Source organism: Phyllostomus hastatus, unplaced genomic scaffold (genome assembly GCF_019186645.2).
Source record: "Phyllostomus hastatus isolate PE091 unplaced genomic scaffold, TTU_PhHast_1.1 phas_scaffold_129, whole genome shotgun sequence".
Lineage (NCBI taxonomy): Eukaryota > Metazoa > Chordata > Mammalia > Chiroptera > Phyllostomidae > Phyllostomus > Phyllostomus hastatus.
The window spans coordinates 27,689,905-27,715,664 of NW_025334009.1; the positions used below are offsets into that span (position 1 = coordinate 27,689,905).

A 25,760-nucleotide genomic window follows, 5' to 3' on the forward strand; every position below is an offset into this window, starting at 1 on the left:
GATGAGTGTTTACTTTTCTTGAAATAATAAAGCATAATATACAAAAATGTTGCATATTTTCTTCCAACTTCAATATTAAAATGGCTGCAAAAAATTACTGATTTTAAAAAATGTACACTGATATGACAACTGTCGCAATACAATCCAACAAAATTGTTTTGAATAAAGTTAAAGGCAACTAAGCATACCAGAGCTACCATGTGGAACAAACAAAATGAACTTTTTGGCCAACCCAATAAATACATCTCAGTTTACTCTTCTGTCAAATGGGGAATAAGCCCTGTTCTGTTTATCTCAGGGTGCTATGATGAAAGTAACACTACAAACCAGAAAGTACCTCACACAGACAAAAATCACTATGTGTTAAAGAGGGAGCATTGTTAAGAAAAGATCCTAGCAAAAAGGGTAACACATATTTGAATTGAAAAGCTGTGTAACACCTTAATGCTAGGAATACATGAGTATTCACAACACCTGTGCCTTTTTGGTTGCGTAATTGGCCGACAAGTGAAAACGGAAAATGTGGCTGGTTTAACCAGACATTTCCTGCTGGGCCCGCTGTTTCCATGCGCACTGCAGAATCTCTAGGGATACCAACTGTTAATATGAATGCTGGCCCTTGGCACCGTGTAATGGGGAAAATACAATGTTTTCCTATGATTAAGCAAAACAAAACTCAACAAGACCACTTTTGATCCCATCTCCCCTTACAGTGCCCATTTCTTTGAGCAGCCTTCTTGAAATAACTGCTTCAGTCTCCTCTCCAACCACTCCAGCTGGGCTTCAAGCCCACTTCTCCTCCACTGTGTTCCTGCCAGAATCAACAGGGACCGTCTGGATGCTAAGTCCAGTGGCCTCTTCTCTAACCCAATTTCACTTCACCTCTAAAATAACAACTGATGTAGTTGTCCACTCTGTCCCTCACGAAATGTTTTCTTCTCTTGGGTTATATGAAATCTTACTACTCCATCAGGTTCTCTGCTCAAAATTCTTTTCTGGTAACTTTTCCTCTGCTTAACCTTCGGCTGTCAGAGTTCAATGGTCAGGTCCTGGGTGTTCATCTAACTACAGCCCCACAGGTGGTTTCTACAGTGTGATCTTCCAATGCCATCTGTACCTACAGTCCTGACCTCATCCCAGAACTCCACTCAACACTCCAACTGCCTGCTCCAAACAAAGCTGCTCCCTTCCACCCACCAACACCTAAGCACCTCAATGAATGTGACATTGTTGTACTGCTCAGATCAACAAAAATAAGAATCATCCCTGATAACTCTTTGTACAGCAAGTCAAGCTCTGCCAATCCTCCCGAAACACGAATCTGTCCATTCCTCCTACCACCCAAAGTTCAAACCATCATTTCTCACTAAATTGCCTAATTGGTTTTTCTACTTGTATTTTTTGTCTCCACCAATATATTCTAGAAAGAATGCTTTTTAAAAAAGTCACACTTGGAACCATATCTAAACCATTTGCCGTGGCTTACAGACCTCATGTGATCTGAGCCTGCATACCTTTCTGACCACTTCTGGTACCACACCTCCCCAGGCCTACTGGCCTTTCCTCCGTTCCAGAAAAATACCCATCCTTTTCTCATTTTACAGCCCTAGCACTTGCTGTTCCCTCTGCTTGTAATGCTTTTTCTCTCTGATTTCCATAATTGATTCATTTTTGTCATTGAGAGTTCCTCTTACCCCTTCTTAAAGACCACTTCCATAGCCTAACTGAAGCAAGTAACTAGTCACTAATGCATCACTCTATTTGTTTCTTTACATGCCTGTCTCATTAATTTTCTTTTTCTGCTTATCTGTCTCCCTGAGTACAACATAAACTAACAGTTTCTATAACTTAGTGATAAAGGTTTTTTGACTGCAAAACCAAATGGTTTCAATACAGCATGTTAACTGCCTCGGAAGCCCTGCAGAGGGGAAGGTTCACTGGGCTGGGCAGATGGCTATCAGAGAGGGAACATATCAGCTGGGTCTCGAGTGTGCTCACTGTGCAGAAGTGGGGCAAGGACGTCTGGGGGCAGAGGGCAGGGAGAAGAGAGATTCCTGGTGGGAGGAACCGTGAGAAAAGACGGGCACAGGGCACGACGTGTTCTGGCGTAGTCAGTGCTTTGCTGAGAGCACTGTGAGAAGAGGGCGTGTTGGGAAGAGGGGACAGGAAGGCTACGGCCAGAATTACATGCCATGGTGAAGAGCCTGGATTCTCTCCAAGAGTTCATGGAAAAACACAAAATTTTGGATGAGGAAAAAAGAGATGACTTAAGTTTTAGAAATAAAACACAATGTGAACTCCTAAATTCCTGAGGATTTTATTAAAAACAAATCAAAACACAAGCAGCATAAATACCCATCTTCTTTGTGTGGTTTCTATTAGTCTATAAGCATAATTATTAATTATTAATTAATTTCTGCATATTATCTACATAAAAACCTATCATTTTCTACTTATTATATAAATAAAATTTTTATGTTTGGTTTGAATGTTTTCCTACTAAACATACCTGGGTAATACACTTTTTTCCCATCGGTCTTGTATACAACCATTGTGATAAATTCTCGATTATTTGCAAAATCATCCTAAAAGCACAAACAATCCAATGTGGTTAAGAAAATGGGCTCAAAATGTTCTTAAGGGGGATAAAAAGAACAATTCTAATTTTAAGAGCATTTATTTCAGCTCCTTAGTGCTACTAATAACATTGTTTTTCTGGATTAAACTGTCATTTCAACAGATTGACCATATTGTATAAAAATGTATTAAAAAAGGACTCTGAAGCTATTAAAGTTACAGTTCTTTATGATTCTTTACAGAAGCAAGCGTAATGATTCAAAATTTCCAACTTCCCCTTTAACATATTTTAATGTTAATATTCTTAAGATCTAAATTAGCTTATATAATAAACACAAAAACCTGCCCTAAAAGTATAAAGTCCCTTGTGTTTTTCTTCAGAGATGACTTTTGAATAAAACTTATAAGAGTATGATTACAAATTATAAATTTCCTTAAAGGAAAATATTCATTTATTTAAGAAAATACCATTTTCAAGCTGCCAATATAAATAAAACAGGCTGACAATCAAATTATGTATCTTGTCCACAACAGTCTAATTATATTTAAAAAATTTTCTGTAAGAAGGGTGTCAGTACCTTGTCTGTTATGTGTCTACTAAGCAAAACCCAAACTGCAGCGCCCCCTTGTGGACACTGCACCTCCAACTTGTACTGGGGATTGTTGGCCAGGCTATAGGCATCTTTCACAGGTCCTTGCTTAGCATCCCAAGTACTAAAACATGAAGTCAACAAGAAAGGAAGGAATTAAAACTCTCATATAGCTAAAATTTATTAATATTTTAAAAATTTCCGTGTTTCAGATATAATTAAGTTACCAGGTTTTCTTGTTTTTACAATTTTTGGCATGATCAAGAGCCTATAAAGAAAATACCTATTACATGGTACTGGTATAAGAACAGGCGCATGGACCAATGGAACAGAACAGAGCCCAGAAATAAACCCAAGCTTCTATGGTCAATTAATATTCGACAAAGAGGGCAGGAGCATAAAATGGAGTAAAACTAGTCTCTTCAACAAATGGTGTTGGGAGAGCTGCACAGCTACATGCAAAAAAAATGAAACTCAACCACCAACTTACATCATACACAAAAATAAATTCAAGGTGGATAAAAGACTTAAATATAAGTTGTGACACCATAAAAGTCATAGTGGAGAACATAGGCAGGAAAATCTCAGATACTCCACACAGCACTATTTTCACTGGTATGTCCCCTAGAGCAAGGGACATAAAAGAAAGAATAAACAAAAGGGATCTTATCAAAATAAAAAGCTTCTGCATGGCTAAAGAAAACATCAGCAAAATGAAAAGGGAACCAATGATATGGGAAAATGTATTTGCCAATAATACTTCGGACAAGGGTTTGTTTGATCTCCAAAATACATAAAGAACTCACATGACTTCACTCCAGGAAGACAAACAACCCAATTAAAAAATGAGCAAAGGACCTGAACAGACACTTCTCCAAAGTGGACATACAGAGGGCCCAGAGATACATGAAAAGATGCTCAGCATCGCTAGCCATCAGAGAGATGCAAAGTAAAACCACAATGAGATACTACTTCATACCAGTGAGAATGGCCATCGCAAACACATCAACACACAACAAGTGTTGGAGAGGATGCGGAGAAAAGAGAACCCTAGTGCACCATTGGGATTGCAGACTGGTACAACCACTATGGAAAAACAGTATGGCATTTACTCAGACAACTAAAAATGGAACTGCCTTTTGACTTGGCAATTCCACTACTGGGATTATGCCCTAAGAATCCTCAAACACCAATTCAAAAGAACCTATGCACCCCAATGTTCATAGCAGCATTATTTACAGTAGCCAAGTGCTAGAAACAGCCTAAGTGCCCATCAGTAAATAAGTGGACCAAAAAAACTGTGGTACATTTACACAGTGCAATACTACTACACAGCAGAAAGAAAGAACTCCTACCCTTCACGACAGCATGGATGGAACTGGAGAGTATTATGCTAAGTGAAATAAGCCAGGCAGTGAAAGACAAATACTATATGATCTCACCTTTAACTGGAACCTAATCAACAAAACAAACCACCAGTCAAAATAGAACCAAAGACATGGAAATAAAGAACAAACAGACAGTGACCAGAGGAGATGGAGGAGGGGATAACAGGGGATAGAAGGGGAAGGGTCAAGCCAAGGAACATGTATAAAGGACCCCTGGACAGAGACAACAGGGGAGGGGGACTGAATGTGGGAGGTGGGGGTGGGTAGGGCAGGGAAGAGTAAAGGGGAAAAATGGGGACAATGGTAATTGAACAACAATTTTAAAAATAAAAAAAAGAAAACTATTACATGAATCATCTGTAGGCACGACAAAAAAAGAAAGTACTAGTGTTCCTAAATTGTTTCATTTTAAACAAAGAAAGTGGAGACTACTATAAAGCATATTCTGAAATATGCAAAGAAGTTACCTGTGAATACATGTTGACTCTTTAAAAAGACCTGGATTCCAACTCAAATAAATCACATCATAATACTGGCAGAGATCATCCCATGAAATCCAAAATATTCCTAAAAATTAGACATCTTTATCAATCTAAAAAATGTCTTAATGATAAGCGACTTAGGTCAGTTACACACATTTCATGTTGCTAAAGCATGCTATTTATTTAAAGATCAAATAGTATTAAAATTGCAAAAAGATATATTTACCATTGTCTATTTTTTGAGCTGTTCGAGGATCAAAGTTTAAGTATTTTTGCAACTCTGGGGTCCAGTTTTTTACATCATTTTCACTATACCTTCCTTTCCAACGTAAATGACTCCAAGGATTTTTCAACTGAATAAATCGCAGTCCCTATTGAAAATAAACAGGAGATAACAAAGTTGCAAAACAGTTTTTAGCAATATTTTTATTAGCTATATCATTTTTTAAGGCAGGATGCACTTTGAATACTTAACTTTCTTCTTTCCAAATCAATTTGCAATTATTATTCTTTAATTAACACTTTCACCATATTACACATCTGATCGAAAACTGTAAATGGCTAATGATCACTAGAACTATGCTGTTCGTATGACTGTCATTAACCACATGTGGTTAATTAAAATAAAATTAAATAGAATTTAAAAATCAGTTCTTTAGTAACAGCAGGCACATTTCAAGCACTCAAGGACCACGTGCAGCTGGTAGCTAGTGTGCTGTAGAGCACAAAGGGCGTTTCCGTAACCGCAGGAAGTCCTGCTGGGCAGTGCTGCCTCGGAGCACCAGGGACTTCCTGTTCTTTCAGAGTCTGTCCTACACTGGCCCCACTGTGTTCACAGCCCACACAACTTCAGCTCTAGCAGACTTTCCTCTCACAAGCCCATCAATAATTCCTATTCGATTCCACCTCTGAGGCATTTGTTCATGTTGTTTGCCTTTCCTGGGAGGCCCTCTCCGATCCCTTTTAGCTGCCTTCCTTTCAGATCATCTTCAGCTTCTTCATCCCTGATCTGTCTCTGTGAAGACTGAAACAGTGAAGAAAAGAGAGGACGTGAACTTGGGCGTCAGAATGAAGCAGGACCAAATCCCAGCTTTACTATCCATCAGCTCTAGGGGCCTTGCTTTGGTCATTTATCCTATTTGACACTTGTTTCCTCATATGTCACAAAATGAGGATGAAAATATCTCCTAGAAGACTGTTGTGAGGATTAGATGAAGTAATACATGCAAAATATCTAGCACTTAATTTCCTTCTTTTAATAACTACCTCTCCTCTATACACTTTATAGTGCTAACAACCTGTATCACATTAATTTAAAACCAGTAATATCGTATCTTAGTATTACTTCCTACTGGTGAAAATGTAGCAGTCTTGTCTCTCCAATGAGATGGTAAACTCCTTGAAACAATAACATGATTATCTTTTTCCTAAGTCTCCCCTGAACATGAGTGTTAAGTTTATTGTAAGTGCTTAATAAATACTGGGTGTGTCTACAGAACTGATAATACTGATTCAGAAAAACAAGAGCTTATAAATCTAGGAGTATTTATCTTATTTCAAGCAATCAACTTAAGAAATTATACTCTTTTTCTTAATGATATCATAAATATAACTGTTTGGGGAACTTAAAAAAAAACACACATTCTTTGCTATTTTAAATGTGGCAAATTGTGGCCTGGGAGAGATGTGAGTTGTGGACATATGCAAGACTCATGTCTTGCACTGTATTCCCTAGAATCTTCATTAATACAATTTCTTTTCTCTACTGATTCTACACCACTTGTGCCTCACCCCTACACCTCAGCTAACAGACACTGTACTCTAATTCTTTCTTTTCATAACACCTAGTTCTACATGAGCAGGGAATCTGCCCTATTTCGGGACTCTGTTGCTTCTTTAAAAAGGAGATGAAATTGCTGCTAAGCTTTTCAGAAGCAGGTCCCAGGCATCATGGACATTCAAGAACACTAAGATTTGGCTGCAGATTTTGTTTGGATGGAGAACCAGCAATTCAGACAGACTTGAATAGGAAAACATGTACTAGAAAACTAAAAGAATCTGTTCTATTATGAAACATCCCACTCCCAAAGTTATTTCCGAGTGTCAGTAAAGGAAAAGTGTAGGGGAGGTTCAGAAATCCATTGGGAAGCCATGTCTTGTCTTGAAACAGATATACCTTCACCACAGACTGTGGAACATTGCCTCAAACAGGAGACAAAAAAGACGAGATCCTCAAAGGAGGGTTGTGAAGACTAAAATATGCAAAAGATTAGAAGCAAACGGGAGACTTCTGGCCAAATGGAGGTGTAAGTGGATACACTTTGCCTCCTCCCTCAACCAAGAGGACAAGAACAAATTAAAAACAATAACAACAACAACAACCAGAACTGCCAGATAATAGAACTTTATGGAAGTCTGACAACCAAGGAATTAAAGAAGTAACATTCATTCAGACTTGTAGGAGGGGTGGAGATGGGCAGTCAGGGCAGAGAAGACTCATGGCAAGGTGGCTGGAACACACAGCAGGCGAGGTGGCAGCGGGTGGTCCCACATTTGTATGCAGATAAACTGGGAGGAACAACTGGGAGCAGGACAGACTGGGCAATCCAGGGTTCCAGCGTTAGGAAATAAAACCTCAAAAACCTGTGACTGAAAAAATCTATGGGGGATAAGGCAGCAGGAGAAACTCCTAGCCTCACAGGAGAGTTTGTTGGAGGGGCCCATGGGGTACTAGAACGTACACAAACCCACCCACCAGGAATCGGCATCAGAAGGGCCCAATTTGCATGTGGGGAGCAGGGGAAGTGACTGAAAACCAGCTGAGGGCTGAGCAAGTGGCATTGTTTCCTCTCGGGCCCTTCTACCACAGACAGCATCACAATGCAGTGATGCGAGTTGCCCTGCCCTGAAGAATAACTAAGGCTCTGACCCTTACAATGTACAGGTGCCCCGAGACAAAGAAATATGACCCAAATGAAATAACAGATCAAAACTCTAGAAAAACAAGTAAGTAACGAGGAGACAGCCAACCTATCAGATACAGAGTTCAAAACACTGGTAATTAAGATGCTCACAGAAATGACTGAGTATGGTCACAAAATAGAGGAAAAAGTAAAGAGTACCCAAATAAAGGGAAATGTGAAATAAAAAAAAATCTACAGGGAACCAACAGTGAAGGGAAGGAAACTGGGACTCAAATCAACAGTGTGGACCAGAAGGAAGAAATAAACATTCAACCAGAACAGAATGAAGAAACAAGAATTCAGAAAAATGAGGAGAGGCTTAGGAACCTCTGGGACACCTTTAAACATTCCAACACCTGAATCATAGGGATGCCAGAAGGAGAAAAGAGCAAGGAATTGCAAACTTATTTGAAAAAATAATGGAGAACTTCCCCAATCTGGCAAAGAAAACAGACTTCCAGGAAGTCCAGGAAGCTCAAATAATCCCAAAGAAATAGGACCCAAGGAAACACACACCAAGGCATATCATAAGTACATTACTCAAGATTAAAGATAAGGAGAGAATCCTAGAAGCAGCAAAAGGAGACAGTTACCTATAAAGGAGTTCCCATAAGACTATTAGCTGATTTCTCAAAAACCTTGCAGGCAAAAAGGGGCTGGAAAAAAGTATTCAAAGTCATGAAAGACAAGGACCTATATCCAAGATTACTTTATCCAGCAAAGCCATAATTTAGAATGGGAGAGCAGATAAAGTGCTTCCCACAGAAGGTCAAGTTAAAGGAGTTCATTATCACCAAGCCCTTATTATATGAAATGTTAAAGGGACTTATCTAAGAAAAAGAAATTCAAAACTATGAACAGTAAAATGACAACTCACAACTATCAACAACTGAACCTAAAACAAAAACAAACTAAGCAAACAACTAGAACAGGAACAGAATCACAGAAATGAAGATCACGTGGAGGGTTATCAGCAGGGAAAGGGGGAAAGGTACAAGGAATAAGCAGCATAAATGGTAGGTACAAAATAGACAGGGGGAGGTTAAGCATAGTATAGGAAAAGGAAAAGCCAAAGAAGTTACATGTACGACCTATGGACATGAACTGGGGGGGGAGGGGTCAGAATGTTGGTGGGAGGGGGGTTGCAGGGCAGAGAGAAATAAAGGGGAGAAAAAATGAGATAACTGCAACAGCATAATCAATAAAATATACTTAAAAGAAGCAAATGGGAAAATATTTTCACCCAAGTATCAGTAAAATCTTGTAGGTGAGGAAAGTGATGGATGACAGAAGACTGGGAGCAGTTTTAGTCAAAGATGAGTTCTAGATGCACAAAAGAGGTTCCTGAATAACATCAATGTGGAAATATTTTAAAATAGAAGTCAGAACTAAGGAAGTATCTCAGACAAGAACAATAACATAAAACTAATGAATATAAATACCTAATCAAAGATATTGGAGAAAACTCACATAAAGGTTAAAACACATGAAGAAGCCTTTTGGTAAAGATCAACTATGGCTACAAAGAGTTCACGTAAACAAAGGGAAACTATGGTCAACTTGGCTCTGTGAGCTGTCTGCTCAGGCTGGGTAACTTTCACAGAATTACATGTGAACTTGACAGTGTTACCACAGCGAGGAAATCAGTCACCAGCTATAGCCTATTCTACCCATGCATGGTCCAAAGTGCCTACTCTTTACAGAATAATGTCCATATGTAAAAGAGACCACTGACTTTAACTAATAAGCCTGTTATTTCAAATTCTTACTTTTTGGCAATCAGCAATTTAAAAATTTTTAAACCAGCATTTAAAAATTGCTATTTTCAAGTCAAACCATGGGTGTCTATTTTTTTTCATAAACATGTTATTTGCCTAGTTTCCTTTGGCCATTCAGAGCAAATAGTCTTATTATTCAAAGTAAATGATATGCCACAGAAATTTCTTCAAACTCAAGTTTACTTCATACAGCCTTTTCATCATTGAAATTTAATCTTTTGCCATTACTTCAATATTGGTCACTGATTACACCTACGTCGAAGGATATTCTAACAATAATATATTCACAGTACTAAGTAATAGTGACTTTTATTCCCAATATTTTGAGTGTTTATTACATTCTAAAATAAATTACATTCTAAAATAAACCTGTTTATTTAATTCACATAAATTTTTATCTTTTTTGCTTTAAGTAAATTTTTATGCCAATTTTAAAGGAAGACACCATTCTACACAGTATGGTTGAAGGTGCCACAATGACTGGCTGATTTAGAAAGCCTTGAGACTATAAACTTTTAAATGTTGCAGTAGGTCCCTGCTGTCTTCAAAATTTATCTAATTACATGTGTTACCTAAGAAAATTAGTCCAATTAATATATAGTGGTACACTGTTATTACTGATGGAGCACTAATTCTTTCTATAAATATAAGCAGTGCCAGTTGAAAGATATTGAAATTGAAAGTTAAGCTTCCCAGTGACTGCACAGCTTAGGTACCATGTCATCAGGAAAAAAGAGTCTTTCCTTAATAATCTTTGTACTTTCTCATCCTGAGAAGGAAGTAAGTCAATCACCCCAACACCTTGGCAGCACAGAGAAAGGGTCCGGAAGGCCTGACAGCACACAAGGGCTACAAGGAAGAAGAACACGTGCAAACCCACGGGCGTACTTCCTGTTCACAGGTATCTAATTTCCTGTGTCCTCTCACAGGTGTGTCCCGAGGATCTCCTATGCTCCAGAGTCTAACACTGAGACTGACTCCCCCACCAACACGCTGCCTGGAACCCCCAAAGTGTCTATGCACCTCGACTCTGCTGCTTTTATGGAAAAAAGAGAGGGGCACTATATAGCATTTGTTCTGTTACTAGTATCTATGCCGTCATTGTCATTACGTTTCCCGTCTTTTCATTTCATGATTCCCAGTAACAGGCCAAGATGTTTAATGTAACAGGTGGAATGACTTTAAAATTTCACCTAAACCTTGACTTGTCAGTGTTTGAAAGTCTAACTTCGAGATTCCTTGTAATGTCTTATTAACACAGAAGAAAAACAAGAGAAAAGGAACTGCAGGTAAAACCTTGAATTCTCTGATATCCAAGACAGCGTATGCGTGGGTGGGAACCAGCCCCCACTTGTCTCCTTCGGCTTCAGTCATCATTCCGGTCGACGCGGTGATGAGGACGTCCCCCTTGTGGAATCTGCAATCACCCCGGCAGACAACGAATTAAAGCAAAACACATTTACAGGCTCAGACCATACCATCTTTCCCTTAGTCTAAGGGCTCACAAGAAAATTTCCACAAATTTGAAATCTTTTAAAAAATACTCTATTCCTAATACCCTCTGAAAGGCTTTAACAAGAATTATATTTCTGTATTATAGCATATCGGATAAACTGTCACGCCCCCCACCCACACTACCAGTTTTGGACAACTTAATTCTTAGGTGGAAACGTATCAATAAAGGAAGGAAGCAAATGTTACATTTTCAAATGACTTACAAATAAAGATGACATGAAATGCCAAATGTACTTCCTTCAAAGTGATATTTGAGTTTCCTAGTTTCACTAATGGATGAGTATTATTATATAGACAATTTTCCAGTCTCTGTATGTTAAAAACGCTTTTTTGAAGTAAAGGCGGCTGTACCACTGGCTGCCCTGGAATCTGTGAAATGCACGAAGAGCGACAGTCCCCCACCTGTATGCGAACCATCCATGAGCTACCTTTCTCTTTGTTTTCAGGCTTCTCTTCCCATCATCCCTCACATTGGTAAGTACTAAGGAAGTACAAAATAATTCTCCCACATTAGATATTCCAGATTCAAATGTTTTACATTGTCAATAATTTGGATTAACTGTACTTCTTGTGTGTCTGTCAGTGAGGATAACTGAGGGCTGGCTGTAGCAAGTACTTAAAGTGAAGTCTTTTAAAAACACAATTTCCCGAATAACTGAAAATGACAGCCTGTGTAATATCTACTCTAAATAAGGCATGAAGTTTCAACACAGCCTCTTCTACTATGAAAAAAAAAAAGAGAGAGAGAAAAACGTCTACCTTTGATAAAGCATTCGGAAACAGCTGTCCTTGCTGAAAGCCTGGCTGTCTGAGTGCATAGCGATCCTCTCCGGTATCCATCCCGTCAGCGCGTGGAGGTCGATGTTCTGCAACACGAGCACATTTCAGGACGGTCAGCAGTGCTTTCAAGCTCTAAGTATATCCCCAGGGTGGCTGTTACATGTCACTGATTTGATGTAATGATTTTGATAGGAATACACAAGAACGCAGCAAGTTGTTTTCTGTAAGTGGTAAGTTTCTTATCAAACTCCAATTCCTACCTGGATTTAAGCACAAGCTTATCTTTTCCCTATAATCTTTGCTGCTTTTCCTGAATATATAATATGAAAACTGAAAAATATAACAAAAAATACTTTAATAATAATGATGATAATCACTATTTAGTAAGTTCTTACAATAGTATAGTTACTTTTCTAATGTTTTACATAACTTTCATTCTCTCTCTAAGCTGCACTGGGTAAATTAACAGGCAATGGATTAGGAAGCTAAACTAAGAATATCTGAAGGATAGAGCAATTGACTATGTAGGTGGGGAAGAAATTTTAATATCCTATGGCAGTTACCTATGACCTGTGCATTCTCTGACTAGCATTTTAAGAACCAGGAGAATGGAGGAGGCTGGGTACTAGGTGAGGAAATCATCCAGGTATGGATGACGGGTGCTGTGCATGTATTTCATCATTTAATCTTTGTAACTGACAGGGGGGCATTATTCTCACATTACAGACAAGAAAAGGTTAGGAAAGATTAAATGCATTTTCTGAGGCTACAGGCTGGTTAGTGTTATAATTCAACGTCATGCTAATCTAGTTTCTGGTGTAAGCCCAGCAGTTTCCCTTGCACAGCTAAAGAACGCAGGCACAAACCTCAATTTTATAGGCTGTGTTAAGGTTGGGAAAAACTAACAAACAAAACACTCCTTGAACCTGAATTTACAAATCAAGAAAATATCAGTAAGGATGACACTCTGGCACATCCCTCTGGTCTGAAGTGGCTATGTTGAAAATGCACTGTATTTAATGGGCCCTGTATCCCAACGTGACGGCAGACACTTGCATTCAGGCTTTCCTGAATACCGAATCTACACAGCAGCTCCCTGCAGAATGCCATTCTGGCACAATGTTCATGAGGTGGCGCAGGAACTCGACTCTTGTTTCTGTCTGTCTATGATAAAACTGGTTTCATTACACATCATTCTGCTTAAAGCTGCAGAACCTAGGGATGACATTAACTGAGCACTTACTGTACAATGTGCTAACCTTACAAAAGAAACTATGTACTCCCATAATAAGGTGACTGATCAACACGTTTCACAGGTTGATAATCTGTTTTGTTTCCTTTCAACAAAATAGCAGCTACGCTCTCTCAAATTTAAGATAGTTATATAACAGAAGTCTGAGTCTGGACCATCCCATCACTTACGGAGTTGGATCCTGGGAAATCGTATCCTCCCATGACTTTCATATACGCCTTCTCAATGAGAGACACCCACAATTCACTTTTGTTGTTAGAGTAAGAACAGAGCAATTCTCCCTTATGATCGACAGGTAGCTGATCATCAATTATCACCTACGGAAAGATAACAATTTCCTCAGTTGGTGAAAATATCTTAAAATCTTCTTTATGAAAAAAAATATCTTTCATACTGATAAGTCAAAAGGCATGATGATATGTCTACTATTAAGAAGGAAACTACTAATGGTAGTTGCCCACTTCTACAATCTGATCAATTAAAAAATGTTATATAATGTCTTTATTCAAGCTCACAAGCTAACATCCCTGTCAGGTAATAACTTTTAGCCAATTAGATGTTAAATGTTATGAATCCACCAACAAAGTTACTAGGGATTTTAAAAATGAACATATCTAAAATAATTACTTTTTGAAATTTTCTATAAAATTTTCCAAAATCATAAAAAAACCTTATACTTGCCATGACTTTTAAATTTTTATTAATAATTTTTAAAATTTATTTTTATTTTTTAGAGAGAGAGGAAGGGAGGGAGAAGGAGAGGGAGAGAAATACTGATGTGAGAAATATCAACTGGTTGCCTCTTGTATTGATATGTGACCTGATTGGGGGCCGAACCTGCAACACAGGCATGTGTCCTGACTGGGAACTGAACTGGAGACCTTTTCCCTTTGAGGGATGATGCCAAACCAACTGAGCCACACCAGTCATGGCATGATTTTTATTTTTAATTATTAACATATGTTACTGATAGCCATATGTGTATCACAGATTCGAAATTAAAGAAATGTTCAAATGTTTACATGTTTTTAAAATGTTTATATAAGTAACATTTCTTAACGATTATACTCAATATTCAAAGGTGGGGAAGGGAGAGACAGAGGGGTTGAGTTGGAGAGACATTATTCACCTTTCTTGGGACACCATTGAGGTGAAGTTTTACCATATACTTTCCGCATGGGTTGTACTCTGGCTCACCATCCTTATTCTGAGGGTAAATTATGCTTTTGTAAGGAAAATAAATATTGAAATAGCAACATTAATATTCAATATAACTGTTATGCCGAACATTATACTTAGACATGCTAGTCTTAGCAATTTAATAAAAATAAGCATGATAATATAAGTAGGCCTAGAAAAAAATTTCACTGTAATCAAAGTGCTTTTTTAATGTAAATAAATGAATAAAGTATCTTATAAGATCATATAGCATGGCATAAATTTCACAATATTATGAAAAATACTCAGTGTTAAACTAAATGGATATGTTTTAAGCCAATTAAAACAAACTAGTATTGGCCCTGAGAAGTAAAGAGAAGACCATTTCAATTAACCACAACTAAGGCAGAGAGATAAAGTTAAATTAACTTAACTGCATAAGTTAACTCTGATAAAAATTACATAAAACTATCCAATAAGATACTTGTAAAAACAACCGGTATCAATTTTCTTTCACACTCTGCATATTATGTACTTATGTGGTTTTTATCCAAGGTAGAGAATAGCTTGAAACTAAGGCCTGTGTGTAATTCACCTTTGCACTTTCAGGACTTAACACACAAAAACCACCCAGGGAAAGCTGTATGAAAACATTACGAAGCTTAACTTTTATAATGAATGATTTTAAGCTAATAAAACTTTTAAAAACTCAAAGAAAAACAATTTCAGCAACATTCATGTACCTTCTAAAGTAGTTCCAACCAGAAGAAATGTTATTTCATATTACATATATTTTACATTTTTATATTAAAAGTTAAAGGTAAGATTAACTTTAATATATTTTATTTAACCCAACATCTCCAAATTATGATTTTGCAATATAAAAATTTGAGGTATTTTGCCAATTTCACATTTTTGTGTGTGCAAAGTGTTCAAAATCGGATACATTCTACATTCACAACCCGTCTCAATTCAGACCCGCCTCCAGGTGTTCAACACCCACACGTGGCTGGCAGCCACCATGCAGTCCAGTGCAATGATAAAACTGACATGATTTTACTTAGACTAACTTCATTTATTCCAAGGAATATTTATTCTACATTTATTATATTAACTGCATATATATGTTCTTACACTGTGTTAGCAAATCTGTTCACATTCACAAATCATCTGCTGAACACGAGGGCCACACCATTCTGAGTGGCAAGCTCTTCACTTTCTGTGCCAGTAAGGCCTAACTTCTAAAATTCTTACTAAGAGACAATGATATGAAAAGGGCTAACGGAACAAATAAAAAATTTTACCTGGTAATCAACTTCTTATTAAATCGTCTTTCATAAGCTGCACTAATAGCCAGCGATGCAACAAAGGAACAATCTGATACTATTGTCTGTTAATAAGAACATATTAACATATTTCATTCATTCATGTAGTTTCAACATTTCCACAATATTTAAGCACTGCACTTAGCACCTGACTTTTTACACTAAATATCTTGACTACTGCTTGAGTACAAAATAAATAGAAATGCCATACTGCCAACTCACACATATTTTGTTCAAATAAATCCTTGAAAAACCAAAGTATTTCACTAAAGTTAATTTAGAATAGCTAAATATGGATGATGCATTCCTTACATGAATAAAAGCATACTTACTGAATCACACTGTTTTTAATGACAAAAAAATTAAAGGCATTTTTAAAGTTGGCTTATGACCAATTAAAATGAATGTGAATATCAAAAGATTCTTGAATCACAGTATTTTAGGACCATTACTTGACACTGATGTGGAAGACACCTGTGACTTCAATGTGAAACTTAACTGAAGTTTGCAATAAAGCCATAATGTTGTTTCAACACTGAGGTGTTTTAAATAAGCTCAATTTCCTTCTACCTTTTATATCTATTCATATCAAAGGTGAAATTCAACTTTTTCATCTGCAAGCATGTATCCATAATTAGGGTCTATACAGAAATCTGTGATTGCTCAAAACAGTTATCCATGCTTTTATTACTTCAGTGTGTCTAAGTCCAAGGGTCATGCATCTGAATATATAGTAGAAATCTAAGGAAAAAAGTCAAGCTTATATTCAAATTATTTTAAAATGTTAGCTTTCAGATAAAATTATAGAAAATAAACGTTCACCTGCTTGATGCTGAAACTGGACACAGTGTAGATCATTGTGGGGTTGTTGGTGAGCTCTTCCGGGCGCACCCATTTGGAAAACATAGCTTTTTGTTTAGGTGATAATGGTAGCTTGCCCAATCTATCGCTGAGGTAATAATAATAAAATTAATCTTAAATGATGCAAAGCCAAAATTAAATTTCCTTTTTTTTTGGTATAGTGATCGTAGCTGTATTTATGTCACCTGAAAACAATCATCTGGTGAAATCTGGCTCTTTAAACCATGAATCCAGTCAATCTGATCATCTTCCTCAATTAAAAAAACAAAACAAAACACAAACCAGGTAACTGAAAACAGAAGAGCAACTTAAATCCATTAATAGTTATTTAAAAATATAATTTTTAAAAATATTTTATTTATTTATTTTTAGAAAGAGGGGAGGGGAAGGAGAGAGGGAAAGAAACATCAATATGTGGTTTCCTTCCATGTGCCCCCCATTGGGGATCTGACCCACAATCCAGGCCTGTGCCCTGACTGGGAATTGAACCAGCGACCCTTTGCTTTGGTGCTCAATCCACTGAGCCACACCAACCAAGGCTAAAAATATAATTTTAAAGTTTAATATAACATGGTTATACTGAAGCAATTCAGTTTTGATAAAATGGAGTCATTAACAACAATATAAGCTGATTCATTCAAATGACCTAGGAAGCTACAGATCTTTATGTTGGTTCTTGATAAACTCTTCTCTGCAAGGCTAATAATGAGGGTAGCTATTTAAGGAGTTAATAACCATATACCAGGCATTATGCTAAAGTATTTTATATACATTATTCATGGAGTCCTCAAAACAATTCTATTAAAGCATATTTTTGAAAAAGGCTTAGTGTGATTAAATAACTTGCCACAGTCAAACAGCTAAGAAGTAGCAGAACTGGTGTTTGAACCCAGGTCTCTGGTACCAAATCCACCACTCTCATCTGTGGAGGACATGAAGGCTGGCGTCAAAGCACAGGTTAAGTGTTTGGCAAAGCCACACTCGACTGCTGGCATCCGCAAAGCACAGCAAGCCAGCAGCTGACGACAGCCAGAACCCGCAGGGGTACAGAAGGACATAGGTAACCGCAAGCTTCAGCTGAATGCGACTGTAACCTTTGCAGAAGACATTTATCATTTAGATAGCCTGGGAACAGAACAATCTTTGCCCGCAGCATCTCCCTAAGTCTGCAAAAATTCCTTGAGCTTTATGTAACCAACCTCTACAAAATAAACGCGGAGACCATGTTCAGGGTCACTGTCTCTCCATCTGAGGACAGTGCTCTGGCCCCCCTTTTCCTTAATCTGTGTCGTACTGTGCTTTTCTTAACCTCCTGTTGCCCCCACTCAGGGGCCTCCACCCCATGGCTGGTCGCGGCACTCATCCATTACCCTCTACTCACTGTGTGTGCTGGCAAAATATACTGTGTATTGTTTCTCTAAAATTGATGCATAGGACAAAATAAAAAACACCTGCCTTTCCCTCAACCCTCTTCTAGAGCGAGGGCAACGAATCTTTGGGTTTCAAAAGATCTGTAGGATAGTACAAAGTATATGACATGCAAATTAAAACAACTATAACATTCTTCTTTTAAAAGAATGTTCACAGATATTAGGAGAAAGGATGTTTTGTGGTCAGAGGGGGTCTGCAAACTGCTGCTAAAGTGTTGCTTTTTGCACTTGGAGGACACCCCTAAACTTTTAAGAAGCCAATGTTTATTGTAAATCTCTTACAAAGTACAACAGAATGTGGTACATAACATTTCTCAAACTTTTCTGATAATCATGTGATATGTCTTACAGAACCGTTAGTGTTCTGGGTAACATTTTGGTACCTGTGTAGTATCGAAAGGTGATTGTAAACAGAAAGTGAGCTGAGTGAATTTAGAAGAATTTGAAGACAGCCACAACAAAATTCTGCGGGAAAAGAATAAGGCTAATTCAAATGTATAATCTAGTTATTTGATATTATTACCCTGCCATGTGAACCATAGTACAGAGTAAATACAATGCTCCTTAATATCTGTCTTCAAAATTCACCATTAAATACCAAATTAAATGTTTTTTTCTTATAAATTTAAAGATACTAAAAATATTTTATAGATATAATTTTTTGTAATACATGAACAGAACTGAAAAGAATTTAAAAAAGATCAACAGTTCCACCAAAGATTCATAAATTGTGAAGTCTTTTCTCCTCACTCTGTTATATTTGAATTTAAATATGTTTTATGTTGCTTTTCTTCTGCTTATTCTCTCCATAAAATAATCTAGAAAATGAGAAAGGAAAACATCTTGCCAGTCAGGGGAGTCAATTTTAGTATTTATTCTTGATTTTCCTTCAAGTTTAGTTAATTCAGTAAGAATTTACTGAGAACCTACAATACTGTATGCCAGACCTTGTGCTAGGCACGAGAGTGCAACTTAATTAAAATAGGCATGTTTTCTGTCCTTAATGCAGCTAATTACAATCTAGTGTGAACTACAGGCAGAGAGCAAGTACTCACACACAAAAATGTATAGTTTCAACTGTGACAAGGGCTATGACTAAATTAGAGGAGTTTGCATGGTACTATATTGTACTATTTCAATTACACGGTAAGCACCTTCCCATGCTATTTGAATCTTGAAAATGTGTGTGTTTGTGACTGTATAATATTCTCCTTATGGCTACTCTTTTTGTATGAGCACTACAAATACAATGATTACCTTTGCTTACTGCCCAAAGACTGGCACTACAAGTTTACACGTCTGCTGGAGTGTAACTATGTAAGAACACAGTGTCTTCCGCCCATTCTCCACCTGCCACACGCTTCAAGAGTTCCAGCTGGCCTGCCAGTGAGAGAGGCCAACAGCTCCTTTGAGTGCTGGCTTCACCCTGATTAAATTTAATTAGACTTCAGGATATGAAGAAATACTGAAAAATTAAAATCTTAGAAGAAAAACTATAAGAGTGCTTACTCACCAGAAAGGCATTGGATAGGCAAAACGTTCCCTCAGGTCAATATTCATGAAAGGAACATATTCTATACCATTTATTTTTGATGTTGTCCTATAAAACACAAGGAAAAAATCTAAAGTAAGTGCTCAAACCAAACTTACCAAAACATATTAAGTTACCAAAACTTAACTTATAAATTACCAAACTTATTAGGTCCTTAAAAATCTAAATAATAATGTATGGTACTATTATAAAATTAAACCAACAATCTCATGTTGATATCTTTATTTGGACAAAATTTTCACAAAACAGTTAAATTCCAGAAAATAACTGAGTCCATTCAGTTCAGGAGAGTTACTTTCTAAGACTAACATCCTTCACGACAAAGCGACAGTCTCAGGCTGGGCCGGGCGAGAGGCGTGGAAGTGCCCTCACCACCAGGGCACAACGCGTGTTCTGTCTGAAACCACAGGAAGAAAGCAACTGCCTACTTGTTCTGAGATTTGAAAACCATGACATTTATAATTCTCAAAATACGCTCTTCATATTTTCCGGTATCAGAATACGGAATGGAGAGTGGTAAAAGGAAGTGTCATAAATAACATCTAAAGCCTCTAGATAAGTTAAAGAAATGTGGTTTGTAGTAGCTTTGCATATTTTCTTCTTGTTTTACATATTGTTTATTTGCATATATTAACTATTTTCTTCTTCTGTTTCCTTCCCTCATTTTATTTAGAAGTAAGTGGAGGGTAACCTCACACCTTAGTCTCCAGATACCAATATTCGGGGAGACTGACTGAATTTAAGAAACAATCAAATTCAGTGGATACAATGACTGTGGGTACACTTATTTTGAAAGGACGAGAGCTTTTTACCTATATGAAGGATAGTTGCATTTTGCTAGGTAGGAATATAGACCTATTTTATTGTAGTATGGAATGTCACGTGTGCACAGAAGAGAGCTTTTGGATGCTGAGTAGCCTGAGTGTTGGACTGTTATTAATTAATTTATTGTCTCTCAATTTCAGAACCACACTTTTTTTATCCTGTTCTGTATTGTGTTGGTTCATATGCAATTTGCTAGGCAAAGAGAGCCAGACTAGTAGGAGTAGAATTAAAATTTACAGTGGAAAAGAAAGAAAAATGCCCTCAGGAAGCTGCTGGATATAAAGGAGCCCTTTCAGCTCAATTGTAGGAAGTTAACAATGAGCTTCACTTGCACAACTCTATGTAGGTTGGGTCCTACAGCCACACTGGCTCAGAGATTTATCCCATTTATGCCAGCTCAAAAGGCAATCAAGAATTTCCACATCACTGTTGTATTGCATTTTTAACACCCTGCAGGGGTGTCCAACCTTTTGGCGTCTCTGGGCCACATGGGAAGAAGAGTTGTCTTGGGCCACACGTTAAATACACAAACACCAATGAAAACGAAAACATCTCCCAATGTTTTAAGTAAATTTATGATTTTTTGTTGGGCCGCATTCAGAGCCATCCTGGGCCACGGCTTGGATACCCCTGCCCTAAAAGGCTCTTACAGACACTGAGCTCGCTTCCTAGATCAGGGGTTGGCAAACGTTTTCTGTAAAGGACCAAACAGAATATAGTTTTGACTTTGTGATGATGCCTCTGTCACAGTTTTCCGGGTCCCCCCCCTGCATTTTTTTGCAGCTCTTTAAAGAAATACAAAACCATTAACAACTTAAGGCTGCTGAACCCCTAGCCTAGACTGCTATTTCAAGGTAACAATTTGTTTCTCCCATTAGGGCTCTAGCTACAAAGTTGCACGGATGACTGATTGGTCTGCCATAGCTTTACTTTGCTCCCTAACCTTTAGTGCTCAATTTTGAAGAATGCTAGGATTTTCAGGAAAACATGTCTAGTGGAAATGTTAATACTAAAATATATTACAACAGATTTTAAGTATTTCAGGTTGTGACTATATGACGACATAATTTATAATCACATAATAACAGCAGTATACACTATATTAAAGATGTGAATATGACTCAGCAAACCTAATGAGAATAAAATTACCTGTGTTGATTATGTTAACAAAATTGTCCATTACAACAAATCATAAACTAATTTACCTGAGAACTTCTATTTCTTCTGCTGTATATTTCTGTCCTTGAGCATCACATGACTGTGGACTTATAAATGGCTGAGGTCTTTCAAGGAAGGGATTAGTTCCTAGTGGAAAATGTGTCCTTGATGGAGGTGGCTTTGGTTTACTATTGGTTGACTTGACTTTGCATAACGGCTTCGTTAAAGGCTCACTCAATGCTTCTGCTCTATAATAGAAAGGTACAGAAAAATTGTTCTAGCTTTTCTTCTCGCACTGCTTTCCAGAAAACAAAATTTACTTCAAGAACCACTCATGCATTCCTAATGTAAAATTAGTACATAAAATTCTTACATACTAATCAACTGTTCACTACTTAAGCTACTTCTAAAGGTATCATTGCAAATAATATTCTATTAACATTAAGTACTTATTGCATGTCAGATACTATACAAGGACACAAGAATGTATCAAATAGCCCTGGCTGGTGTGGCTCAGTGGATTGAGTACTGGTCTGAGAACCAAAAGGTCACCAGTTTGATTCCCAGTTAGGGCACATGCCTGGGTTGCAGGGTGGGTCCCCGGTGAGGGGCATGCAAGAGGCAACCACATACTGATATTTCTCTCTTCTTTCTCCCTCCCTTCCCCTCTGCCTAAAATTAATTAAACAAATATTTTTTTAAAAAAATGTATCAAATACAACCCCTACTCTTAAGGTGCTCATAGTTTTGTGGGGAAAGAAAGAAACTATATCAAAAGTGACAGATGCTAAGAGAAAGGATTATAGGCAAGTGAATGCACAGCAGAAGATATTAATGAACTGAGAGGGGAAATCAGGGTATGTTCTTTCTGAATCAATGTTTGAGCTGCAGAGAGGTCCACGTGGGGAGTGAGGAAGCATTATAAGTAGAGAGAATAACATATGCAAATGTGTAGAAGTATGAAACAACATAGTAAGTTAAAATAACTTCAAAAGAATGGATGCAATCTCTGTGAATAGTTCAAATGAGAGGCACCAAGAGATGAGACCAGGGGCAGTGGCTGGACTACAGGCCTCACACGATATTCAAGAAAATTTTGACTTTGTTCTGTTAAAGAACTAACAAGTTAAAAAATAAAAGCTCTTAACTTGAGGTTCATAGATGAGCCTCAGGAGTCCTGTGAATATTCTGAAATTATATGCCAAAAAATTTTATGTACATTGTTCTTAGAGAATGGATCCATCATTCTGAACAGACCCTCAAAGGTGCCCATGACTAGCCTCCCCTAGCCCCCGCCACACACACAGAAAACACTCAGAGAATACTAGACGGGTTATCTGTAAGGGTAATAAAAGTCATCTATGGCTCTGACTGATGACATGGGTCAAACTGGAGAAGATAACGACAGGTCACGTAGCCCTATCTTCAAGAATTGGGAGAAATGAACTAAGGTTAGATGATAGTTAATGAAAAGATGACTGTTTTGCATCAATAACAAAAGAAAGGCTGGGGGTGCTACCTAGGCAGAGCCTCAAAAGGAGGTAATTTTATGCACTATAGCTAAAGAGCAATTTCTACCCTTTCCCTTTGTCACAAGGTCTAATTCTATTGTGCAAATCCATTCACTCTTGTAACAAATGCCTACTGAGCACATACTGTATGTCCAGCACTCTGCTATGTGCTTGGTTATAACAATGAACAAAACATACAACATTTTCTGTACTCACAGAGCTTGCGTTGAGGTGATGAGGGTTGGAAGGGACACACACATTGATAACACAATAAATGGTAAATTTCATATGTCTTAGAAAGTGGTAAGAGTTATGGAAAAGAATATTAGAATTGAGTAAGCAGAATAAAAGTACTGAAGGAGGTTCAACTTTATATTTTTAGGGCAGGCTTTATTAAGAGGTGACATCAGAGCAAAGAGTGGAAGGAGCTGCATACACTTGGGGGTATGTGTATGGCTGTAAACTGGGTCATTCTCAATTTCTTATTTTCAGTATGAGCTCTGGAAGGCTCTCTGGAAGTTCTCTTTGGAGTTCTTGTATTACAAAACAGAAGGGAAGTCTTCCATTTACAAATATCACAATCATTTTGTTCCACACGCAGAAAAAGCTGAAGAAAACGTTTCTTGATGTTATTTTCTGAATGTAAAGCAGGGAACTAGAGAGAAATATATTCACTCAGAGAAAGAAGGGAGACTTGCTCTAGATCTCCGGGAAGAGACGGAAGTGTGTTACAAGCCCTAACACATGTAGACAAACCTGTCACATCTAAGTGACACAACACACTGCCATCCGTGGGTAAGAACTCGAGTGACCAAACCTCGAGTGACCAGAACTCACCTATCTAGTGCCTGCCGAGCCAACTGTTTCAGTTTATTTTGCAGAGTTTTATCAGCAGTTTCAGAGGACTTAAGAGAAAGAGAGACAGACATTCTGAAGCGTAATTATTTTTTAATTCCCTTAATCCATATTTCCAAGCAAAAATAAATTAACCATGCACATTACACTTCTTGAAATAATAAGAGAATAAACCAAGGCATTTTCATCCTTAAAGGTATCACTTTAAACAGTGTCGAGAACTTGTCATTGAGGTAAGCTGAAGCCACTTAATGTGGACGGGTGGTTGAGTGGAACACGGCTGTATGATCACGGTGCCACGGAAGGCTGAGCGCAGTGGCCTCAGAAGACCAGCACTTACATCCTGTCTCAGGCACCCAGAGAAGTCAGGCTAGATGGTTCTCCTGAGTAAAACACCCTGGACAAAAAGCCAGAGCTTTAAACAATATTGTGACCACACCCTACCACTTTAGTGCACCCTCCTGTCGAATGCTCTGCTCTTATGTGCTAGATGCCCCTTAAAGGTAACAGTCCCACCCAGGGCTCCTCAGAGAGCAGTACAAATCACTCAGCACAGATTTTAACATTGCAAGTTCATAAAGCTCTCCCAAACCATTACCTTAGTTTTTAGTGTATGAAATTGAAAAAGAGGGAGGGGAAGTTTATTCTAAATTCGTGATGGTCGATTCTTCCTGTTAATATGTTAATTTTAGCTATATGTAACAAGGTTAAAAAAGACTACAAGTAATTTAGAAAACAATTGCCTCACAAACGCAATCCTAATGCTAAAATTTTAACAAGATGTTAGACCCCATTATTAATTTTCTGCTCTTCATAATCTTTTAATGAACAACTTACATTTATAATGACAGCAATTTTTTCTTCAAGAAATTAAGTAAAATTCAGTAGTAAAGAGGGAAATTTCTTAGCACAGTTCCATCCAACTTAACTTGTAGCTATACATACGGTTTTTAGACAGAGATCTACAGCTTCGGTATACAATTCTATAGCATCTTCGACGTTCCCCTTCTCGTCTTCATCGAAAGCTTGTGTGACAAGGAAGTGGGCACGCTCCAAGTCCAACTGATGTTTCGATTTCAAAGGACCAGCATTCTTTGACTGAACTAGGATAGAAAAAGGCCATGGAAGAAATATTACCTATATATCTACCAGGAGACAACATACCAGTTTAGTACATTTAAGACATTCTTTACTAAAACTCTATAATCCTTCATTTAAAAAAAGTTTTGTAAGGTAGAATTGTGCTAAAACCACTGAACTGTACACTATAAAAAGGTGAATTTCATGGTATGTGAATTTATTGGTATAGAATCAATATATGTTATTTTTTAAAAAAACTTTATATTTTGTTTGTCTCTTAAAGGTACATGATGATTTCTAAAACTTTAACTCTCAGTAATATCTCTTTGAAGTATGTATTAATCTCATTTATAAAATGAAGATACCAAAACTAAAAATGTGAAATATCTAGCTTAGGCTATCTTAGTGCCTTGGCACTACTGGTATTTTCCACCGGGCAACACTTTGCTATGGACTGTCCTGCACATTGCAGGATTTTTCACACTATCCCTAGCCTCTACCAAACTGGATGACAGACGCGTATTCCCTACCTCCTCCTATTGTAAAACCCCCAAATCTCTCTAGACATTGCCAAATGTCTCCTGAGGGGCAAAATTCCTCCTGCCTGAGAATGGCTGATCTAGACGTAGGTTTCATACCTACAAGTGAAGGGCAGAGACTGAACTTAGATTATTTATTTA

The 25,760-nt window shown here is 37.6% G+C and overlaps 1 protein-coding gene across 2 annotated transcripts in view; it reads right to left on the bottom strand.

Moving 5' to 3' along the window:
• Window positions 1–25,760, bottom strand: part of CAPN7 (calpain 7) — a 39,805-nt gene that overhangs the window by 8,247 nt on the left and 5,798 nt on the right. The window contains exons 3-16 of one of the 2 annotated variants that reach the window (XM_045856756.1): window positions 24,946–25,103; window positions 23,983–24,050; window positions 21,682–21,882; window positions 19,613–19,699; window positions 16,631–16,757; window positions 15,788–15,873; window positions 14,455–14,548; window positions 13,496–13,642; window positions 12,053–12,159; window positions 11,075–11,195; window positions 5,264–5,408; window positions 5,023–5,122; window positions 3,156–3,291; window positions 2,510–2,585 (exon numbers count right to left, since the gene is read on the bottom strand). In XM_045856756.1, the coding sequence (XP_045712712.1) occupies window positions 2,510–2,585; window positions 3,156–3,291; window positions 5,023–5,122; window positions 5,264–5,408; window positions 11,075–11,195; window positions 12,053–12,159; window positions 13,496–13,642; window positions 14,455–14,548; window positions 15,788–15,873; window positions 16,631–16,757; window positions 19,613–19,699; window positions 21,682–21,882; window positions 23,983–24,050; window positions 24,946–25,103 (1,653 nt within the window). The remainder of the gene's footprint in view (window positions 1–2,509; window positions 2,586–3,155; window positions 3,292–5,022; window positions 5,123–5,263; window positions 5,409–11,074; window positions 11,196–12,052; window positions 12,160–13,495; window positions 13,643–14,454; window positions 14,549–15,787; window positions 15,874–16,630; window positions 16,758–19,612; window positions 19,700–21,681; window positions 21,883–23,982; window positions 24,051–24,945; window positions 25,104–25,760) is intronic. The other variant, XM_045856758.1, reaches the window with a different exon arrangement.